The sequence below is a fragment of the Lepidochelys olivacea genome (assembly GCF_965140295.1).
Source record: "Lepidochelys olivacea isolate rLepOli2 genome assembly, chromosome: 3".
Classification (NCBI taxonomy): domain Eukaryota; kingdom Metazoa; phylum Chordata; order Testudines; family Cheloniidae; genus Lepidochelys; species Lepidochelys olivacea.
In genome coordinates, this window is record NC_140413.1 from 180,265,506 (window position 1) to 180,286,388 (window position 20,883).

Here is a 20,883-nt window from a genome sequence, read left to right on the forward strand (position 1 = left end):
ACTGGCTATGTCAGTTTTTCACCAGAAGTTAAGAAGGGATGGATGGAATTCGAGGGGATGCAGATCTGATTTCATTAAACTGATGACGTGATGTTGTACTGAATGACAGTGTTATCAGCTATTGGTACTGGAGGACAGCATGTTGTGACTATTTTTGGGCTGTGATGCTCTAGCTTTTAAAGCTAGGTAATATTGACCTAGGGGGTTCTTTGCTACACAAAGACAGGAAATTGTTCAAGCTATTTTAAGTAAAGATCAGAAAAGTACCATTCATCCTTTCATATTTCAGGTTAACTTTTTCAATATGTAATACATTTGCAAAGGAAAGCAACCTACTTTGTTTAGATTTGAAGTGTACATCTGTAGGACTGATAGCGGGAGTGCCACCTTTTAAGATTTATGCCAACAGTTCCACTGGTTGCAGTGCTACAGCTCTCAACTCTCAGAACTCATAGTTCTATGCTTCTAATGAGAAAAATGTGTTAGAGTATGCTAATTTCATTTGTTCTCAGTTTCTGCATGTTTATGGGTGCTTAAAGAATACTGAACACTACATTCTTCTGCATGGACAAACTAGACTGTTAGTCAACCCTGCCTAAAACAGACCTTCTCCAGATTGTTAGCTGCTACTACTAGTTAGCTAGTAAGAGCCTTTATATACACTTAAAATAAGAGAAAATACAGGGAATAAAAACGAGACTATGGGAAGAGTTGAGGAAAGGGTACATGGGCACTGAAGTCATTATAAAAACTTTCTCTCCCCCCCTTAATTAATAAACCACTGCTGCTTTCCAGATTTTCTTCATTCTTGCCCTTAAAGTTTGATCTTCCCAACTTTAGTAATTGCCTCTTGCATAATACCCTTACGCTTAAATGACGACTGAAGGTCTAGTTTTCTGTGTGCGTGTGTAAAGAATTTTAAGGGCCACTTTGATTCCTCCTTCATTATGTTCTTTGGGAGATTCCTCCTCATCTTGCCACATAGCCCTGTCCTTGGTCCCCCATCTCTTCTCCCCCCCCATCTTGTTTGTTTGTTAACCTCATCCAAAAACACGAATTCAACTACTATAGAATACTTACAGATCTACCTACCTGCTCCAGACTTGTCAGCTTCTGTCCCAGCTAAAGTCTCAGCCTGTCTCTCTCTATCTTCTTTGGATGCGTAGCTATTAGCTTGAGCTCAATGTGGCTAAAACAGAGCTCTTAATCATTCCCCCCCCCCCCTCTCTCCCCGCAAGCCCTTCTTGGACAACACCACCATCCTGCCTGTCACTCAGGCTTGTAACGTGGGTGTTCTCTTCGACTGGGACTTCTCTCTAGGTCCTCACACCCAGCCGATGTCCAAGTCTTGCAGATTCTTTCTGCATAACATCTCTAAGATATGGCCTTTCCTGTCCATCCATGCAGCTAAAATTCTTGTCTGGGCTCCCATCATCTTGCACCTCAATTACTGCTACTTACTTTTCTCTGGCCTTGACAAATGCAATCTTGCCCCACTCGCATCCGTTCAGAATGCTTCTGCACTCTCACTTGGACTACATTACCTCTTCCTCCACTGGTTCACTATTCTCTAGTGCATCAAAATTTGTCTTTGCATTCCAGGCCCTTCACAGCCTACCTATCCCCCCTCATTTAGTATTAAGAACTTGACTCCTGCTTACAATTGCCCATGATGACAGCCTCCATTGCCCACTTAAGTTTTCAAAGAAGCATCTTCATGTTTTCTCCTGTGCTGCCCCTCGTGTGGGATGAACGCCCTACAAACATTTGCTAAGCCACTTCATTGTTCTCCTTCAAACTCGTCCTTAAACTCTTTGCCATGGTGCCTACAAAAAACTTGGCAATACTTAGGCCACTGGTGTTTTGAGACCACTAGGTATCAAACGGTTTCCTTGTAGTATTCATCTACTGTCTCTTTTATTCTGCTTTTGCTGACTTAGGCTCCTAGATGCTCTGATAATACAGATAATTAGTCATAATAATGGTTCATATAAATAATTCCTACTATCCTCAAGGGGTGTGTGTGTGTGGAAGGCAATATGATCTTGAGTAAATGGAGGAACCTAATGACTTCAGCAAAAACGAGGAGTCCTTGTGGCACCTTAGAGACTAACAAATTTATTTGGGTATAAGCTTATGCTAAATGTTAATCTCTAAGATTATGCCCAAATAAATTTGTTAGTCTCTAAGGTGCTACAAGGACTCTTCGTTGTTTTTGCTGATACAGACTAACACGGCTACCACGCTGAAACCTAATGACTTCACTGTCTGTGCCGTTATGTGCTCACCTAGCTTTTATCTGCTTTTTTTCCTGTTCATTTGCAGGAAATGTGAGGCAGGGAAAAAGTTGAAAGAAGAAATCAAGAAAATGAATTTGTTATTAGTGAAGTATAAAGAATCCCATAACTACAGATCTTTTCTGCTTTTTCATATTTTTCTCATAACAAGCAGGGCAAATTGCTCCAATTTACTTGTAAAAATTTTCTGGTTTACAGTAGACAACAGTAAAGGTAGATGTGAGGCACCTCTGTTAAAAGTTAGTAAGAGTCTGAGAAGATGGAAAAAATACAATATTGCAGTTTCAAGTTAAAGATTTAGATTGCAGAGTCATCTAGTTCTGTAATTTATACATTTTAATAACTGTCTTTATATCCAATGGAGCATGTTTAGTGATCATGTTAAAGGATTTCAGGCATAGAAAAGGCTTACCGTTACATAACACGTTGCCTTCTAACTTTACTTCACTTTGCAGCACAAAGAAAAGTGAGTTCTGTTGTCATTTGCAGTTCCTGTGCTCATTTAAATTTTTACAAAATAACTTATTTATATAGCACCTTTTATTTTAGAGATCCGCAAGTACAACACTAGGGGATGGTCTTGACCAATAACAGGGCAAGCTCCTCTTACAAAAGGAGCATGCACATCAGATAAGACTGTTCTACACAAACTGCACCGTATTGGTTTCACAGGGATGAAGGGTTTAGGTGACCATTTTGGGATTTGAACCTGTGGTGCCAGGGAGTCAAAATCTTACACTTAGACCTTTATGCTGTCTCCTCAGTCATTGTTTTGGAAAGAAGTTTAGAGGTAGATTAGTGGTGTTTTTTTAATGCAAACATATTTAGGATAGGATTCAAATCTCTAACTTTGTCACAAAAATTAGACACAACACCAACCAAAAGGAAAAAATATCAAGCACATAATGAACAGAAGATCTATATAAAATGGCTTGTGGTAAAGAACTGATCTAATGGCATATTCAGCTCCATGTAATGGACCTTGTTTTGAGAACAATCATGAGGTATAGTACTGAGTGTGTCTTCTTCCCTAAATTTATTGTATCTAACTCCCATGCATCAAAGGGAAAAGAGAGCTTTAACTCCAGTGCTTTAACTGGTATGTTGACATTGCTAATCTGACTGTTTTCTGTGAACATAATAATGCTCTTATATGGCTCTTTTTTTCTATCAGTAGATCTCAAAATGCTTTACAAAAGGAAGTAAGTATTATAACCAAGGCATTTATTGTCAAAATATTCAGGTATTTTGAAAATGTCCTTCATGATGGAGTCTGTTCTTAAATACGAAAGTAAAATTTCTGAAAATCTCTCTCTCCAACACAATTAAATACGCGATGCATTTTATTGTACTGAAGTTATATGCACAAAATGGAATGTATCATTACAGGTATTATTGCAACTATTATGAATCTGGAAAAGAGATTGAACCAACAGTGTTTTGGATATGAATAAAATTAAATTACCAAACTTAGAGCCATACAGAATCCCAATGCCCCGACACTAGTGCTTAAATAAGCATAATATTTAAGAGTATCATCATTGATGTGATTAGGGAGTTCTTTAAGTGATAAAGGGGTTTATACACTTTCCCCACCATCTCATGACAAACAAAAATAAGCTTTTGACAGAAGAGAGAGAAATTAATGAAAATACATAGATTTTACAACTCCATCTGATGTACGCTTTAAATTTACAGCCGTGTATTCAAAGCCCAGGCATGCACAGGAAAGGAAATGCTGGTCTTTTTGAAAACAACAATCAGTATCCCTTTGCAGTGTTTACATACTCCTTAAAGGGTGCCATACATAACATTTCTCGAACATTAAAGTATACAATTAACATTTAGTGAGTATTCTCCATGTCAAAGGGAATAATTTTTTTTAATGGATCTTGATATATTGATGTAGGCAAACATTTTCAAACTTTGATGCCTAAAATCCTAAATCCATATTCAGGCACCATAAGTGACTGGATTTTTCAGAGCCTCCCATTGGTGTTAGTGGAGATGCCTGTTCTTGTCACCTTTTAAAATTTGGTCACTTTATTTAGGTGGCTAACATTTAGCTACTGGAGTCTGAATATTCTGACCCTATATTTAGCCTTACTGTCCAGCGGAATTTACTGGGCCTGATTCTCTGCTCTGTTACATCAGTCTTGCATCAGTGTAACATAGCGGAGAATAAAGACCTTTGAAACCAACAGGATCTATTTCTCATAAGTTAGCAAAGAACTGAAGTATTAATGGGAGAATAGGTCCCCAATATATATGATATGAGGCAAATCCCCAGGTCATCTGATTAGACTGGTCCATCAAGTTTGATATCTTATGTACTAATAATATTGTAGAATTAAAGCATTAACCTCTACTTTGTTCTCCTCTTGTTAATAGCTTTTGAAAATTTAACAGGTAGACTTGTGCTTCCTAGATCTATATTCCTTTGATAGATGCCAGAAATATGGTGACAAAAATTACAATCCTGGTCTTAAATGCAAAAGCTCTTTGTTTCATGTTTTAAATCAACTGTTTTGAATGCATTTTATGTACTGCAGCCTATTTACGTAGGTGCCTGACTTGAATGTTATTTTGTAACATTCAGTTTACAATTTGTTTTCTATAGGTGGTAAAGTATAGATTATATCAGTCAGTCATTTTGATGACTTTACTTTTTTTTTTTTTTTTGCCCAGCTACAAATATAAAATTGACAGAAAAGAGGAAAAGACTACCTGTGTGTACAAACATAAATCATGTAATGTTTGTGCTATTACTGATGGAAAATAAGACCGGTTTTCATGTGATTACTGAACATATATAAATACTCTTGCTGTATGATGTGGTACTACATTACATTTCAAAGAGGACCTTTTATATATTAAAATACAAAAATATGCTTTAAGGGATTAAAGAAAATAACTTAAACTCTGAGAAGCAAGAAAATTCATAGTTGGGACAGAAACTCCTTATGCCTTTGTATTGCAATAGTTAGGCCAGTTAGGCCAAATTCTGCCCTCAAAAGTTGGAAAAATCTTCTTGATTTTTCAATGGGATTTATATAGGCATGTGAAGGCAAACAGTTATTAAAGATGGGAGTTTCAGAACATTCTTGCTATATTGTGGATTCAAGTCATATCCTCAGTTACTTTAACAGTTTAGGTTTATTTTTGTTTACAGTAATTTTAAAATAAAAGAAATGAGGCACTGATACGGTATGGCTTATTTGTGTCAATGTACCGTATTTTTGTTTCTAAGGGTTTGACATCATGAATAACCTAATGCATCAAGGGAAAGAGTAATTTCTTTGATAACACCAACTGTTTGCCCATTGTGTCTAATGACAAACTGATATACCAAAAGTAAAACTATTGATTCAATGGAATAGCTTAGTTCTAATGGAGTTGAACCTTTATAAGATAAATGTTTTGCCATGTACTTACTGTACATGTAGAGTAGCTACTTAAAACATTTCTCTTTTAGCTGTATTAAGGACTTAATCCTGGAGTCTTGACTCAGAGAGAACTACCACTTCAATCAATGGGAATTTTGTCTGAGTGCAGGACTTGGTCCTAAAGGTAGTTTAAAGATAACTATTTTTTTTAGAACAACTTAAACCTGAAATCACCAAAAAATTAAAATTTCCCTCAAAAAATAAAGGGCCAAAGTTGATTTTCTTCAAATTTTGAAAAAGAAAAATATGCTCTTTGGCTAAAATCTTGTATACCAAATTCAAACCTGAAACACTTCTGCCCCCCATTGTTCTAAATGTCTGAAAATATGGTTTTACAATGGAATCTTCTAGTGACCCTTAACTACAGTGTCTTGAATGCAACATTAAAATAAATAAGATAGCGTAGTACAGATAAACATGCCTCCAAATCATATACCCGTTGTGCAATGAAACCGTAATTCTGAAGATGAAAGGAGAAGCTTATTTGAAACTATTAAATGATTTTTATATGCAGTTGAGGTTTTGGTTTCTTTCCAAGAGTTCCTTTACTAGTTTCTCTAGAGAGAAGAGATGCTCATCCACATCTTCTGGTACAAGATTCCTGATGGAATTGGCAAGTTCAAACAAGTATTCCGTGTTTCTTCCACTAGGACCAACTGCATTAAAAATCTGTTCAGCAATGTCTTCTAGGGGTGCTGGCCCAAGGTAGTTAGGATTATCACAAGTTCCAATATATAACAACACATTAAATGGTTTTATTGAGGGATCTTTTGGATAGAAAATGACAGTTGTAGTCCTGTAGCCTCCTTTCTCTCTGAAGTCGAGGTATGCCTTTACTTCAACTTCTTGTCCTGCGGGCAATCTGTAAGCAACACCCCATACACAACCCTGTTGAAGAACACAACCAGAAAGGTAAATCTAAACACTGAAGGGATACTAGCAATAAACTTAATTTAAAACACATTTTTTTGGTAGAGCCCTTTCTACAAATAGTTTTCCCCCTTCGTCCTCTCCGTCCTTTATTTAAGAAAAGAGCTGAAATCAAAATGGTGGTTCTTGTTTAAGAACTCTCAGTTGACGTTAATTATGCCAAATTCTTTCTGCACCCTATTATGGATATTGGGCTTAGTTCTAGAAATAAAGGAAATTTGGTACAATTTATTTCTGCTAATGTTGTCTAGTTGTTGCATCTGAATTTAGAGCACTAAACACTCAGGTTCATTTCTGTTAAATAATGTTTGCTAAAGCATCAGCAGAGCGCATACAAAATGAGTTTTCACAATCTCACACAAATAGATTAAAAATAAATTCCTTAGATGGAGAGGTAGATTTAAAAGTAATTTTCACTAGATTATTCCTTTTAGGTAGGTCAATCTTCATTTCTAAAACTTTGAATATTGCTTTATTCTGATGCCTATATTTTAAAGGATTTGTGTTTTAATTTATATGTACCACCAGTGTGTAGAATTGAAAGAGAGAAGGCTATCTGAAAGTTTTGGCTTTATTTTCTGCTACTGGGGAAATTCTGCATCACAGTGCACGCACATAATTAATGAGCCACACATTTTTAATTTTTTGCACAGAAAAAAGCATCTGCTGAAAAGTTGCTGCAGTTCCGCCTTTTTCCCACGAGAGGGTGCTGTGGTGAGACTGCAGCAGCAGCTCCCAGCCAGTAGAGAAGAGAGAGAGCCTTCTTCACAGCACCTATAGGGCCAGGTCAGGAGACAGGGGCTATGGGGAGGCAGACAGTGTGGGGTGCTGGGGGGGTCAGACAGGAACTCATAAGGGTTAGTCAGGGAGGACAGACTGGGGCAGGGGCTGAATGGGAGTAGAGGCACAGGGCCACATAGGGATGGGGTATCTGAGTAGGGCACAGATGCACATGGGGATAGGGTGTCTGGATGGAGGAGGAGGGACCTGTGTCTGATTGAATGGGAGAGGCTAGGGTCTCCACGGGGGAAGCTCCCTAACAGTTGCCCCCCCCCCAAAAAAAACAAAAACAAATCCCCAACAACCCCAAACCTGTTCCATACTTCTCCCACCCACATCCAACAACCTTCCAAGTTCACATCTAGGCTCCTTCCCCCCAATTATTTCCCTCTCCCTCAGCTCCTCCATTACCCCTGGCTCCCCCCAGCCTTTGCACTGCTTCTGCAGTGTGTGGGAAATATGGTTCTGTATTGTAGTTTAAATAAATTATTACTTAGAGTTCTGTATTAATATGCCTAGTAAAGAATCTATTTGTCAAAAAAACACTTCTGAATCTCTTTTGTCTGTATTGTTACAGACATATTTGCTGACAGGTATTTTGAAATAAATGACCAAAAATAATTGAAACTGGTGTGATTATATTGTTATTTTGACAAAAAAAATGCAGAATTTTGCAGAATTTGAAAATATTGTGTGCAGCATTTTTTAAAAATTTTTGGTGCAGAATTCCCCCAGGGGTACTTTCCTCAGAACTAAACCCTATAATATCAGAGCACCCAACAACACTGTTAGCAGAAATGGCATTAAAACATCTTAAGAATCTGGATGTTTAGCCATGTGTCAGAGCTAGGTGGGAATTTTCAGAGGAAACGTTTTTTGGTCAGAAAATACTGATACATTTTCACTAGAAGTTATGGTTTTAATGAATCTCTTTAAAAACCAAACAAAACCTGAAGGTTGCGCAGGTCCAGGGTGTAATTTCTGGTCAAAGACAGAAACCTGAGCCCAGAACAGCCAACAATTTCATGCTTAGGGCACTCACCTGGGATGTGGGAGACTCAAGTTCAAGTCCCTGGTTTGAATCAGGCAGAGTAGGGACTTGAACTTGGGTCTCCCTCATCCCAAGTGAGTGCACTAATTACTAGGCTCTTAGTTATTTTAGGGTGGTCTCCCTCTCTTTTTGCAAATTTTTTTTTTTGAAAGGCCTAGGATTTGTTCCAATGAGAAACAAAAACAAGTTTGAATCCTCAGTTCTTCACAAAACAGAATTCTTGTTTTCTGTCCCACCCTAATGGTTTGTCTTCAAAGCTACAATTCCCAGAACTTTAATTTTAGTTTGGCTTAGAGATGGTAATCTTTCCCTCCCTTATATATTTTCAAACAAGAAGAGAAATCCTAGTGGCGTAGCCCAGTGAAATCTGTATACCTACAGTGACCATGCCACCAGTGCTTAGCAGTGATTTTTAGATGAGGCCTTAATTTTTTGTTACATTCCCTGTCCATCTGTCTTCTCCTGCAAGTTTCCAGTAGGCAGAAAAAAGAAATGGTGATTTCTAGGATACCCATTAAGGCAACTATATTGTTTCTTACTAGAAGGAAGTTACTTGTTTTTTAATTAATTCAGAAATAGCCTCAAATTTAACCTGCCCTTCATAGGACAATGCAAGAGCAATCCATTTGTTAACATGAAGTTGGTATAAGTATCCTTGGCATTGAATTGACTACAAAACAAAGTAATAAATTTATGTATCATTCTAAATTGGCCGCTGCTTTAAGCTATTTTGGGGGATTTCAGCCCCTAGAAGTTACTTATTTTTCAGTTGTTTGACCATATTGTGTACAACAAAATATTAAAAATACTTGAGTTAGAAAAAGCAACTACTACACATATGTGACAGTTACTTATCATAATGAACTGTGTTTTATTTCCTTCCCCTGGGACTGCATCTTGTTCAACCATGCAGTCCATGATGAACCAGAAGAAACTACTGTTTTCTGTTTTATCCCTTTCAGATGTAGTAGTTTTATCTTGGGCCAATACTACTTCAAATGGGTATGTCGGTACCAGTAACCCACACCTCTCCCCAGATTGTTTTCATATGTGGATAAGCTCTAAGAGTTTTTGGTTGCAAGAGAAGTTTCTGTTTGCTTCTGCACGCAAGTCTCCTCTTGAGCTGTGGGTTACCTCTACTGCTTATGCATACTGATGCTAAAACAATGAGAATAAGTCTTGTTGCAGAAACAAGGATGTTATACAACTGTTATGGGCAAAACAGTTCATGGGTTTGGTATTGGATTTAGAGGAGCATTGGTTCAGATGTCAAAAGGAGGAAGCAATATGACGGTTTCAAGGGAAGCATCCTAGCTCCTACCCCTGATTATTTTCCCTTTTTAAAATAATTTTCAATGAACTACAAAGGGAGAGAGTTAAAGCAGTTCTCCAAAACAGCATTTTCAAATTAAAGTTACCTCTTCACCTTTCATTCATTCTTGTTTCAGCCAGTTGAGCTCAATTTAATTATAAACAAACCAACTATTGAATCAGTTGATAGTCTCAAAATAACTTAAGGTTGTATCAAAATCAAGATTAAAAAAAAAATCTGATGGTTTGCTCTGGGACTCCTGCAATCACAAATAAGTTGGTTTAACAATACAAATACAGCAAGAACAAATATAACCATTCTTTGCTTATATGGGTGAGTGTGTGTATAACATAATGGTATCCAACAGTACTGTAGTGTGAAAAAAAACTTACCAGAAAGATACAGAAAGTCACATTGACAGACACTGTACTGCATTGTGCTTGTTTTGTCAGCTACAAAAACAGTTGAAGTTTATGATTACGGTTACATTTACCTCTATTCATTGCTACCATTTCAGGGAAATGTCAATGTTACAAGTATTTTGCCTCGCTGAATAATAATTAAAAGTACAGTGAATCTTCACTGTTATGTCAGGCATGAGCCCTGTTTAGACAAACTCCCTCCAAGGTGCCCAAGCCCCTGTACGTTACGTACACTGGCTACACACCATGCTCACCCTAGCCCAACTGTGACAACTAGGCTAGCATGTACAACCTAAAAATGAAAACTACCTCAGCTCTTTGCAAGGAATGTATTTAAATGAGCTCCCTGCCTCTTCTCACACCACTGTTCACTAGCTTAGTGTCCTCTCTGTTCCAAATTCAGTTGTACCTGAGAATCCTCCTTCCTCCCCAATCTAAAATAAATGAAAATCCAGGATGTCTGAGGGAATTTACCAGTGGATGGTTGTTTTTTTACTTACCCAGATTACTTGCCTAATACGAGGAGTGGTGACTCTTGCTATTTCTTCCTCTGCACACTGATTTCTGTTTGGGTTTATGGAAAACCTTAAGTTTGGACCCTTGTTTCCCCTCCCTAATTGAGCATTGCTTTGACGCCTCTAATATTTCCTTCATGACTGACTGACATTTATCAGGAAGCTAGGTAAGAATCTGCCTGCCATCTCCATCCCCATCTAGCCTCTTGGGCCTTAGCCACAATCCCCATCTGCATATTCAATTTTCCCTGGAGCCATATTTTTCCGGCAGCAGTGCTAAAACCACAACCTGCATTATCATATCAGAGGGAAATCCTTATTGAAAAAGGAGCAGCCTTTGGGTTTACATAGCTTGGGAGGCTCAGGAAGCTTTAGTGGGTCAGCAATCACGAACAATTTTAGGCTGAAGAGAGCTGTTAGATGAGAGAAAAGTTTGGCAAACTAACTATTATTTAAATCATCTTTTGAGATTTTGTTCCCGTTCTAAGACCATTGCTCTGATTTGGGTATCTTGAAACAAAACCAAAGAGTTGTCATGTAACAACTGCAAAAAAGTGTATGCAAGATCATCCCCTATTCATAGGTCTTTTGACAGACTAAAATGGTTCTAAAATTGTCTGTAGACCTTAAATGGTCACTTCCAGATGGTTCACAATGGTGAAGCCTCTGTCAGACTTCAAGCAGTAATGGTTCATGCTAGGTATAGCTTAATGCAGGACTCTTCGTGCTTATGGAGGTGTTCTGAATGGCTGAACTTAAACACCCATGCACCTCTGCGTCCTGCAGAGATTCACGTTTTCTTGCGTGGAAGCTTATTTGTAAATTTAGAATGGGGGATGTTACTAATAAATGTAAAATTCTACCCCCCGGGAGAGGAAATGAACAGTAGAGTTACACAGCTGGGGAGGTGGTGGGTTTATAGGTCCCTCACTAGAGCAGTACTAGCCCAAAAAGGTCCTGCCCCTCAAGAGCTGCAGAGAATGCTCCAAATGGAGGATCTGCTTAAAAGGGGACTCTTGCAGTCAAGCAGGGGCAGAGTTAAGAGGCTGCCTGCAGGAAGGAAGCCAGTTCCTCTTTAGCCAATTTCTCTTCTGGGACAAAGGAATCCATAGGGGAAGGCTTGGACTGTCGGTAAGGCCCAAGAGGCTAGACCTTTTTCCCCCTTCCCCCCCCCCCCCACCGACCAAGGGGAATCCTTGGACATTGGGAAGAGAGTTGGGAAACCCCTACTGATTATATGAATAACTGACTGTTTGCTTCCCTCCCAATGGAAAGTTGCTCAGAGTGCTGTGACCTCACCCCAAACTGAGGAGAGAATAGGGGAGGTAGGAAATACCCCAGACCATCTCCCTAGAGGGGACTGAGATACTCCTCATGTATTCCCACTTGGGCCTGAACTTGGTGGAGAGGGAGGGCCCAGGTCCTTGTTCCCTGCCTTCCTCCCCTGGTCTGACTGGGGGAACCTGAAGAAGGATGGGCTGTAACTTGGCTGCCAGTCCCTGGGATTGCCCACAAGGACTTTGTGTGCTGTTGAGCCGTGGCCTACCCTCTAGGCATGTTGGCTCCTAAGTGAACCTACTACAGGGGGACAATATGCTCTGCACCTCTGCAATAAACTTTATTTTGTGTTGTCTCATAAAATTGTCCTATTACATTGTTTGATTACAAGATGTATTGCTTCAAGAAAAGGATGGGAGAGGATATGACCGCACAAGACTTAATGTGGTGTTAGAACTTCTTAATTACGAAATAGCATTTACTCTACCCAGTTCTTTTCAACTGAGGGCCACAATGACAGCACAGTGCATCAGTTGAGAATTGCCTCTACCTCCATGTCACACTAATTAGTTCCAAACTAAGGGCCTGATCCTGTGATGTGCTGATCTAGTTTGGTTGATATCAGTGGGAGATAAGGACACTCAGTATCCTGCAGGAATGGGTTGTATAAAAGGACTCTTGCCTTAAATTTAAATCTGGAAGAGAGAAGGAAACACAGCCTACCCTTAGAACACCCAGATTCATAATTCATGCACTGTATAAGTCTGAGAATGATCCAAGCTAGACAGTTTGCATTAAGGTCATGTGTGTGAAAGGACAAACGAATAACACTCAAATGATTAATATGGTTTCATATTGCAGTTAACACAAATGGCTTGAATGCATACAAACCAATTATATGAACTATACACATTATAAAGATGACATGCTAAAAAAGGCTAAATAAATCTAGTTGTGCTATATAAGAGCACAATCCTGTTGCCACAGCTCATGGGGATAGTCCGACTGGGAGTCCTTCAGTGGGATGACTAATGGTGAGCAAGAACTATCGGACTAGGCCATAATAAAGTAGTTGCATGTAAAAGCATGTTTCCTTGTCAAAATCTGACAAGACCAGATATCTGGGCAAAACCCCCTCTCATCTCCCCCAAAATAAAAAACACTTTTTGCTATTTTATAAATCAGAAAAAAAATGTAGATTTTCTTTTACATGGATGGATTTAAGGTCCAATTTTGCCATTCTTCCATGTGTTTTACTCTGCAAATATTTCAGTGGGACTTTTCATGGAAAAAGGGCTTGCCCATCTATAGTAAGACTAGCAGAATCAGGCCTCTAACCATTCCCAAAAAGGAGCTTTTGTTTAAGCTCACAATATTCATCAGTTCATCTTTGAATTAAAGAGTTTAAGCAAGAGTTACTGTGGCTTAATCTTGACACAGGCCAGATTGTATTTTAGGGAAGCTGTCTTATAGGATGTTCCATCAGAACACTGTCTCAAACTGGTAATAGCTTCCAGGTTGTATAAATTTGACAGTAGCAAAACTCTGTTTGTTTAAACAAGGCAGTTTATTTGGGTATTCAGGAAGATGCTTAAAACTCTGCCTTCTATAATCATGAAGCCAAAGCACTTCTAGTTGCTTTTAGACTAACTAGCTAAACTAGATCAGTTGTAAGCCATTATATGTACCATTTTATATAACATTTGGATTTTAAGAATGTTTTGAAAGCAAGAAAAATTAAGTTATTTCTCTACACACTAAAGATAAGAAAATGCAGATTCATAGAGCCCTTAAGTTCTGAATGCAGTAGGACGTTCTATATGCTTAGAATAAGTATTACGTACAAAAAAGAAGTACTATACCTCAGGATCTTCAACAAGAGTCACAACTCTTCCAGGCTAAAATGAAAATAAATATTGCTAGTTCAGTGAAAAGCTTTTTTTGTCAAATCATTAGCAAAAGTGAACAGTTTTTTTTAAAATAGACAGAGAATCAAACAAAGAGTCTCATTGAAGTCTATCCCCTTAGATGATTGGGGCTCTAGCATGTGTATGTGTGTACACACACACACACACTGAAGTGATCTGTATTAGAAAACAATATGGGAGTTAATTGGTGGTAAATAAAACTTTAGCTTTTAAGTGGAGGTGGTAGTAACACAGAAATAAAGTTAAGGTTGGTGTAGACAAACAATTTTGAGCTCCTTACTTTGAGTGTACTGTGTAGAGCAACTCCTGCTGCCATTTAGAAGACAATGGCAATCTTGACTTCACTGATGTAGAATTACGCCCTTACTGCTTTTCCAAAAAATTGTGTATGTAAGACATTTTCAGCCTCTTAGATTTTAGTCTGAATTTATATATATTGCCAGCTCAAGTCTGTGAGAAACTAATAAATAATTCCTTTCCCATACGTCAATTTTCAATAAGGGTTTATGCCAAAAAATTACTTAACTGTGGTATAAAGAATTAAATGAACTGGTTTATGAAAATTTTCTATTGTTGATTTCTGCTTGTTTTTAATCATCTTACCATTTTCCAGCAACAAACAAAAACAAAAAACCAACCAAGCATGTCCCAATAAGAACACGTTCTGGGTACATGAGATTGCAATGAAGTACATACCCTTGCTGAAATCACTCACTACTGCCTCATAATGGATTTAATGCATGTTTGTGTTTTTGTTAATCACATCCTGTTTTCTAACATTTTCAGATTTTTCACTTGCATTTGCCCCTTCAGTTACCAAACAGTCCAGGGGAAAAGACACAAAATAAGTTAAAACTTTAAATTCAATGGTAGACTATAAAGATGAAGAGTGAGTTTCTGATATTCCCAGTAAGCGTGAATGATGGGGCCAAATTCTACATTCACTTAAATACTTGTTATTCCTGCTGATGTTCATGGGAGCTGTGACATACATCTGAAAGCAGATTTTGGCCTTAATGGTTTATAATACCAGAGGAGCTCTTATCTAGGGAGAGGATAAGGATAACCAATCCCTACTGGAGTTTTTGCATTAACATCAGTTTAAGACATTATACCTAAACTCCAGCCTTTATCTGACAGTGCCTCTCTTTGGGAGGGTGCAGGTTTTTAGGCAGACACATCTTTATTGCATTGAAGTCAATGGGGAGTCACACGTCCATCTAGGAGTAGAGTTTTTGTTGTAAGTTGGCCCTAAAATAAAATTTAACTCAACAGGGATGAGCTTTGACCTGTTCTTCTGAGTGAATATTGTGAAAGGGGGGAAAACATGAATTCTTATAGAGAAAATTAGTAGAACTGAAAAGTATATAACTTTGCTCCTGTACCAGAACATTTACATATAATATAGTGCTCAGACTTTGAACATGTAAAGAGCCTAGCAAGTCCTTGATTCTCACTCAGAAAATGTTGATGTTACTTTTTATGTGTACTGTAATATCTCAACTCTGATTGCTTTGCTTTCTGTTCTGGGGAAGACTGTTTAATTTACTGTATTTTTTTAGTCTGCAGAAGAGAAGAATGAGGGGGATTTGATAGCTGCTTTCAACTACCTGAAAGGGGGTTCCAAAGAGGATGGCTCTAGACTGTTCTCAATGGTAGCAGATGACAGAACGAGGAGTAATGGTCTCAAGTTGCAGTGGGGGAGGTTTAGATTGGATATTAGGAAAAACTTTTTCACTATGAGGGTGGTGAAACACTGGAATGCGTTACCTAGGGAGGTGGTAGAATCTCCTTCCTTTGAGGTTTTTAAGGTCAGGCTTGACAAAGCCCTGGCTGGGATGATTTAACTGGGAATTAGTCCTGCTTTGAGCAGGGGGTTGGACTAGATGACCTTCTGGGGTCCCTTCCAACCCTGATATTCTATGATTCTATGAATACTGTAGTACTAAAAAGCTGTTCCCATTTAACACCATCACACTCTGGAGTTAGACAAAAGCAAGAAACAAACAATAATAACAAAGTCCATCAGGCCCATTCGTTCCTTCCTCCTAGTTTGACTTTCTTTTTGGCAATGTGCCATGTGACTCTTTTTTACAATATTCATTAGTCGCATTCACTTCTGCTTCAATCCATTACTTTCACATATTTGAATCTTTTGGGTAACCTAGTCCAAACGTTGGGCTTTCCTTTTTCTCTCATCTAAGTATATCCGCCAGTAGTCCACTTCTACTATGATGATTGAGAACCTCAAAAATCTCTTCTACTTCAAGTCCTCATTCAAAGTGTTTAATACTCAAAGTTGTGTCGATGCTTCAGTTTGGTAGCAGTGAATGCTTTCTATCCAAACAAACAGAAGCTAGACTTCTCAGTATTATTGTCATTTTCTCTTCTTGTTTGTCTAGTGGATCAAGTTTTCCATTACTTCTGAAATCTCAGGAATAGAGGACTTTCATTAAGGGTGTCACTAAACAATAGTTCATCAATGAGTGGTAGCTGATTTCAGTGATGTGTAATGGTAGCCCCAGTAAAATAACAAAAGGATATTTGACTAGCATATCTTTTATTTGTTGAGTTTCTTCTGTCAATGTTTTTTGAATGAGTGGGCACCCCAGATATTGGAGGTGGGGAAACCTACTTCCCTGCCTCCATGTCAGTGGAGGTATTAGATATATTTTTATTTTCACTATTTTAAGATGCAGCTGATACAAATAAAAAACCCACATCAGGTTTTGTATTAAACAACAAGTAAGTTATGTTGTACAAATAGTCTTACAAAAATATTTTCTATTTCTCCTGAGTTCTGCTGTCTGCCTTTCTCTCTCATTCTTTTCCTAAAAGTATACTTGTGTACAGGGTCTGTTACATTTAAAATTCTGTCTGTATGAGAGCTTATTTTTCTAGGTCATACTTTTCCCAAAGCTGAGTTCAGGTTTTGTGCATTTTCTTTAGGCCTATTCAATCTGAGAATGCTGAACTATGTATTTTAATCTGCAAATATTGAAAAAATGGTAGAGGACTGTTATACAAAAATTAAAAACAAATGTAATTAAAAATCTATATATTTTGTATATCTTCAAAAGCTGAGAGTTTTTTAAAATCTACTCCTCTCATATTTTTTTAAACTCCCTATTCTTGAGTTCAGATTATAAATTTCTCTGTGTAGGATTATAAGAGACAGTAAAGAGCTAAATTCCCTGTATGTTTTATTCTAAATTTTTAACTTTTACTAACCCCAGGTGGGTAGATGGACTTTGGGATACATAACTGTGGCCAGATGTCTCTTAGATTCTGGACATTCTACTGTTTTCAATACAGTGTTTTCGTACTTCTTGGTGGTCAATCTGTAACAGTTTTATGCTCATGTGTCCCAGTAATGTGAAGGCCAGATTCTGCCACTCACTCGCTCTACGGAGTGCCTTAGGTCTCTTGTAGGAATCACAAGGACTTCTGAAGGTATAACGCACTATTCAACATGAGTAAGAGTGGAAGAATCTGTTCCATTGTTTAGCAATTTCTGATTTAGCAAAAGTGTATAAGCGAACAGATTAAGATCTTTACTTGCTAGTTGAATAAAGAAAATTGGCCTATGTGATGGGCATGCTACTGGTTCCCTTCCAAGCTTGGGAATGACAGCTATTGCGTACTTTCATACAGAGGGATGTTTTTAACTACCCTTTTAATGCCACATTAAACACATGAGGGGGCCTATCAATTTCTTTAAAATGCATATTAACAATCTGTATGAACCCAAGGTTTGCCATTTTTCATATAGGTATGACTATATAAGACTTTTTTTCTCTGAGGGATTGTTCATATGTCTGTCTAAAAATAATTCTGGAAGTTTTGCTTTATTCATATGTATTTAAAAAAAAATTGGGTTTTCTGTTATGTAAACTGTTTTTTTTTTTTTTTTAATAACTGGTAGATTAAATTTTGGATGGGAAACAGTTAGCTCTTCTGTATTCCTAACTGTATCTAGGTGCATCCGATGAAGTGAGCTGTAGCTCACGAAAGCTTATGCTCAAATAAATTTGTTAGTCTCTAAGGTGCCACAAGTCCTCCTTTTCTTTTTGCAAATACAGACTAACACGGCTGCTATTCTGAAACCTATATCTAGTTTGTATTCTTTTCCCTTTTTTCCTATCCAACAGCTTATCTCATTTCCTTTTTTTGTATAACTGAGTGATCACATGTTTCAGCACCTCAGTTTCCATATATGTTGCTTTGTGGATCTATCAAGATAGACAAATAGCAAACTGGAACCTCTTCTTTAGTCCATGCAGTAGTGCTTTGAGTATGTCAGTTTATTAAGCTTTGGCAGAGAAGCATAAATGGAAACAGGTACTAAAATGCATGCCCACTCATCCTGATGCATACTCTTCAGATAGGAAAGTGATGGCAGAGGAATGAGTTTATCTACAGGAGGTGCAGAATATTTTAATTGTTGCGTAGAGTGCCTATCTTACATAAAACTACCCATGGCTGACCGCATTAAATATTTACTCCCTATATTGATGTAAACAATCATCAGTCAGAAATAAGGAAGTTACAGTAGAAGCTGTTATCTGGCCCTGTACCAACCAGAAAACTCTATAAACCAGCCTTTCTAATCATCATAGAAAGTCTGGTCTATAGTCCAGTTGGCGTCGGGCCGGCAAGCTCCCTACCTGGTTCCATGTGGCTTCCCGGAAGCAGTGACATGTCCCTGCTGCTCCTAGGCAGAGGAATGGCCACAAGGGGTTCAGAGTGTGGGAGGAGGCTTGGGGCAGAGGGTTAGGGGACTCGGGGTGCCAGATCCAGGGGGTGCTCACCTCGGGCAGCTTCCTGCAAGCGGCAATGTGCCCTGGCTGCTCGAAGGCGGAGGCGCAGCAGGAGGCTCTGCGCACTACCTCTGCCCGCAGGCGCCGCCTCTGCAGCTCCCATTTATCCCGAGCCCCCTCCTGCACCCAAATTCCCTCCTTCTTTGTTAACTGGCATTTTTCACTTACTGGCACCCCAGTTCCCCCAACATGATGGATAAAACAGCTTTTACTATAAAAAGAATCAGAAACAATATATGTAAATGTCTTGTGTTGTGCCCCGAGGCTTACTAGACGAGGGCAAACTTAGAGTGAACTTCAGAGTCAGGTTCCTTCAACTGAGAAAGTTCTCGCACTGCTCCTAGGGGTAAATCTCCAGGACACCGGAATCTCCCAGCTGATCTTAATGGCTGCAACAGGATATAGTTTGGAGATGGCCTTTCATAATCAGATTCTAAGCCATTCATAGCTTTAAGGGCCTCTTCACTTCTAAAAGAAATTCCAGTGCAGATACTAAAGTCCATATGTTTGAGCCCACCTCACTCCAGGTGTGCAGCCATGTTCTGCACTAGCTGGAGTTTCTGGGTAAATTTGAAGGGTAATCCCACGCATAGCAGTCCTTGGCCTGGAAGTGACATGAGACATGGATGACAACAGTGAGGTCGGCAGTGAAGCGGCTAGTTACCAGGGTGGATAAAAATCAATGATTTTTTTTGATAAAATGCTTTGAGGAAAAAACCTATCTAAAGATAGTTTTAATTAAGATACATTATAGCTCAAATATATCATGGAATTGGGATTATAAATTCTAAAGTATGAGACAATATATTCATGTAATGTTTAAGAAAAAGTTTTGTAAATGAGTTCCAATAGTTCATGGATTAGGGACCCAATCTTATGGGGTTCCACAGGCTTCTGTATAGATTATTTAGGTTAATCTTTCTATCTACCCAAGGGGACTCAGTGCTCAGTCTAGAAAATACCATCAGAGATGCTTAGTTTTGCAGTTCTCAAACTATGGATTTGTGTCTCCAGAGGTAACATGCTTGTTAACAGCAAAAATGTTTTAAAATAAATATATAGAGGGGAGAAATAACCAACCTCAACTCTATTGTCCCTCTGCAAATTTGTGTACACAGAGTCATAGAATCACAGATATCAGGGTTGGAAGGGACCCCAGAAGGTCATCTAGTCCAACCCCCTGCTCGAAGCAGGACCAATTCCCAGTTAAATCATCCCAGCCAGGGCTTCGTCAAGCCTGACCATAAAAACTTCTAAGAAAGGAGATTCCACCACCTCCCTAGGTAATGCATTCCAGTGTTTCACCACCCTCATAGTGAAAAAGTTTTTCCTAATATCCAATCTAAACCTCCCCCACTGCAACTTGAGACCATTACTCCTCCTTCTGTCATCTGCTACCATTGAGAACAGTCTAGAGCCATCCTCTTTGGAACCCCCTTTCAGGTAGTTGAAAGCAGCTATCAAATCCCCCTCATTCTTCTCTTCTGCAGACTAAACAATCCCAGCTCCCTCAGCCTCTCCTCATAAGTCATGTGTTCCAGACCCCTAATCATTTTTGTTGCCCTTCGCTGGACTCTCTCCAATTTATCCACATCCTTCTTATAGTGTGGGGCCCAAAACTGGACACAGTACTCCAGATGAGGCCTCACCAATGTCGAATAGAGGGGAACGATCACGTCCCTCGATCTGCTCGCTATGCCCCTACTTATACATCCCAAAATGCCATTGGCCTTCTTGGCAACAAGGGCACACTGCTGATTCATATCCAGCTTCTCATCCACTGTCACCCCTAGGTCCTTTTCCGCAGAACTGCTGCCTAGCCATTCGGCCCCTAGTCTGTAGCGGTGCATTGGATTCTTCCATCCTAAGTGCAGGACCCTGCACTTATCCTTATTGAACCTCATCAGATTTCTTTTGGCCCAATCCTCCAATTTGTCTAGGTCCTTCTGTATCCTATCCCTCCCCTCCAGCGTATCTACCACTCCTCCCAGTTTAGTATCATCCGCAAATTTGCTGAGAGTGCAATCTACACCATCCTCCAGATCATTTATGAAGATATTGAACAAAACCGGCCCCAGGACCGACCCCTGGGGCACTCCACTTG

At 38.9% G+C, this 20,883-nt stretch overlaps 2 protein-coding genes across 3 annotated transcripts in view; one reads left to right on the forward strand and one right to left on the reverse strand.

The window, feature by feature from the left end:
- Positions 1–20,883, forward strand: part of ASB3 (ankyrin repeat and SOCS box containing 3) — a 130,048-nt gene that overhangs the window by 6,652 nt on the left and 102,513 nt on the right. The window lies entirely within an intron of this gene.
- Positions 3,631–20,883, reverse strand: part of CHAC2 (ChaC glutathione specific gamma-glutamylcyclotransferase 2) — a 31,531-nt gene continuing 14,278 nt past the window's right edge. Inside the window, exons 2-3 of the mRNA XM_084623790.1 lie at positions 13,894–13,929; positions 3,631–6,631 (exon numbers count right to left, since the gene is read on the reverse strand). Of these exons, the coding sequence (XP_084479916.1) occupies positions 6,248–6,631; positions 13,894–13,929 (420 nt within the window). The 3' untranslated portion in view covers positions 3,631–6,247. The remainder of the gene's footprint in view (positions 6,632–13,893; positions 13,930–20,883) is intronic.